The following is a 2970-nucleotide window of genomic DNA, read 5'->3' as shown; positions in this document are numbered from 1 at the left end:
AAAGCCCCATGGACAAACACAGAGATACTACAACCGAGGAAATGCTGTTGGGCTGTTGAAATGAGCCACTTTTGTTCTTGGCTAGAAGTGGGGTGCTGAGACCCACAGTAAGAGTGAGACATTCACTGGTCTCTGTTCTCCGTAGTGTCTCTATCTGAGGAAGACGAAAGCCCAGGGCAGTCCTTCCAGATGGAAGGATCAACCATCTCCCCTATCTTTGCACTAAGCCCAGTCAATTCTCTTGCCTCGCAGGACTCGCTCTATTTTCTCCCAGCGCAGCAGAAGTGCTGAGGGTTTCTGACATTCAAACACACACCCAAGGTGACATGAGGGAAGCTGTAAGAACCCAAAACCTCTGAGACTGCCTTCTGCCATCCCCATTCCTTAGCACTGGCAGTGCTGATGCTGAAAAGCCCTTCTGCGATATGATAAGGTTCTTCTCATGAAGTTGAACACCAGGTCTGGCCCTGCCCAACCATGCCCATGAACACACTGCTGCAGAGCAGGGCTGGATCCTTGGCAGCCAGAGGGAGGAGGTCCTGCTCCTTCCGCTGCACTCAGCAAAACCTAACCAGAATTGCAGCCACAGAGCTGAAGAAAGGGCTCCTGGAAAAAGAATGAGGTGTGTGTGAAACTGTGAGGGTCTAGGAGAAAGGCTTTTATGCTTCTCTGAGCTGTCCGCCCTGACTCTTCCCTGTTTTTTCCTCTAATGACAGGTCCCCATGCACAGAGGAAGCAAATGTCCAACGGCAGCTCCGTCACACAGTTCCTGCTCCTGGTATTTGCAGACTCTCGGGAACCGCAGCTCTTACACTTCTGGCTCTTCCTGGCCATCTACCTGGCTGCCCTCCTCAGCAACGGCCTCATCATCATCACCATAGCCTGTGAGCACCGCCTCCACACTCCCATGTACTTCTTCCTCCTCAACCTCTCCCTCGTCGACATCGGCTCCATCTCCACCATTCTCCCGAAATCCATGGCCAATTCCCTCTGGGACACTAGGGACATCTCCTACTTGGGATGTGCTGCCCAGCTCTTCATGTTTGCCTTCTTGGTAGTAGCAGAGCTTTGTTTTCTGACTGTCATGGCCTATGACCGCTATGTTGCCATCTGCAGACCCCTGCACTACGGGACTCTCCTGGGCAGCAGAGCTTGTGTCCACATGGCAGCAGCTGCCTGGGGCAGTGCTTTGCTCAATGCTCTCCTGCACACTGCCAATACATTTTCCATACCCCTCTGCCAGGGCAATGCTGTGGACCAGTTCTTCTGTGAAATCCCCCAGATCCTCAAGCTCTCCTGCTCGCACTTCTATCTCAGGGAAGTTGGGCTTGTTGGGGTTAGCTTTTCTTTAGCTTCAGGGTGTTTTGTTTTCATTGTGGTGTCCTATGTGCAGATCTTCAGGGCCGTGCTGATGATCCCCTCTGAGCAGGGACGGCACAAAGCCTTTTCCACGTGCCTCCCTCACCTGGCCGTGGTCTCCCTGTATGTCAGCACTTCCCTGTTTGCCTACCTGAAGCCCCCCTCCATCTCCTCGCCATCCCTGGACCTGGTAGTGTCATTCCTCTACTCTGTGGTTCCTCCAGCAGCGAACCCCCTCATCTACTGCATGAGGAACCAGGAGCTCAAAGACGCAACAAAGCAGCTCATTCTGTCAGTAGACTTTCGGCAGCAATAAGCTGTCATGTCTCTTCACAAGTGATTTCCAAATCATCTGGGGAACCTCTTGTGGTTTGGGCATTTTATCTGTGATAATTCAGTTTCTCCATGAGTGTCTGCATCTACTCCGCTTTTCCAGAGACATGAACCCAGTCTGTCTGACCCTTACGAATTTGTCTGGCACAGCGGTACTGTTGGTCTCCCCTATCATATCTTTCTAATAATAGCGGATTTCATCAGTGCCCGCGTCTGGAGCTATGGCTCTTTTTCCAAAGGCAGGGTCACGAACAGGCTGAAGAGCTCGTCTCTGTGAGGCCGTGCTGCTCTGCTGGGGTTCAGTGGTGGATGAGATGGAGTGAAGCATTGGGGAATTGGTCTTTCCTGAGCCTCCAAGTGTTGGTGCCCAGTTGCAATGGAAATGATGAATGATCAACAGGGACCTCCGTGGGACTGTCCCCTCATGGTTTCAGGCACTAGAGCCCATGTGCCCTGCAGAGCAGCACCGACAGCTCAGGGTCTTGTGGGGAGCATGGCAAGGGTGCAGGTATGACCAGCCAGGTGAGCACAGTTATGGTCCTCTGAGGAAAGGCTTTCTTTCGGCAGGTATGTCCCTGGAAAACAGCAAAGGACCAACTTCATGCTTCCAGGGAGGGATAAATGAAAAAGGGAGACCTGTTTCTACATGCACCACCTCCAGGCAGGCTACACTGTTGCTGGGGCAGCAGGAGCAGCCTAGGAGCCCCTCGGCCAGGAGTCTGGTGCTGGGGAGAGGGGCTGGTTCAGAGGGACATCCTGTAGTTTTCAATAAGCGTCTCTTGGAGACAAGAGCAGGCAACAGTGGGAGACACTGGTCTCTGTCTCCTCATGCTGTGGCTGGCCCTCAGCCCTGGGGCTGATGGGGAAGGCTGACACCTCTCTCTGCTCCCCAGGAGCCTCTGTGCCCTTCAGAGGGGCTGGGGCTGTGGGGTGAGTGCCCAGAATTCTGCAGCACTCTGTGATGGGCAGTTTTGTGGGGCCAGCCCAGACTGGACTGCTCTCCTGGACTGGGCTGGGGAGAATGCAGGGGAGGTGGAGAGAGCTGGGGAAGGGCTGGCCTAGGAGGGAAAGTTTCCAGAAGAGGAAAACACCTGTGTAGATCTTGGCTATTTGAGTATGCAGGGTGAGGGCACCTAGGAGGGTGCTCATGGTGCCGAGCCAGGTGACACAGTGAAGGAAGCAAGGCATGACAGGTGTAGAAGAGAGGGGCCCTATCTGTGCCATGTTCCCTGGACACCCCAGGAAAGCTGTGCCAGCACGATCTTGCCTGACCACCCC

General features: G+C 54.0%; 1 protein-coding gene across 1 annotated transcript; it reads left to right on the top strand.

The window, feature by feature from the left end:
- Positions 1 to 703: 703 nt before the first annotated feature.
- Positions 704 to 1675, top strand: LOC142364839 (olfactory receptor 14C36-like). The gene has a single exon (XM_075444959.1). It carries the CDS (start codon positions 710 to 712, stop codon positions 1673 to 1675), a length of 966 nt encoding a protein of 321 aa, XP_075301074.1. The 5' UTR covers positions 704 to 709.
- The last annotated feature ends 1295 nt before the right edge of the window (positions 1676 to 2970 follow it).

The sequence above is a fragment of the Opisthocomus hoazin genome, chromosome 29 (assembly GCF_030867145.1).
Source record: "Opisthocomus hoazin isolate bOpiHoa1 chromosome 29, bOpiHoa1.hap1, whole genome shotgun sequence".
Taxonomy (NCBI): Eukaryota; Metazoa; Chordata; class Aves; order Opisthocomiformes; family Opisthocomidae; genus Opisthocomus; species Opisthocomus hoazin.
This window is presented reverse-complemented; position numbering and strand designations above follow the sequence as displayed.

Excerpts from the sequence above, each read along its gene's own strand:
- LOC142364839 (XM_075444959.1), top strand. The coding sequence starts at position 710 with ATGACAGGTCCCCATGCACAGAGGAAGCAAATGTCCAACGGCAGCTCC.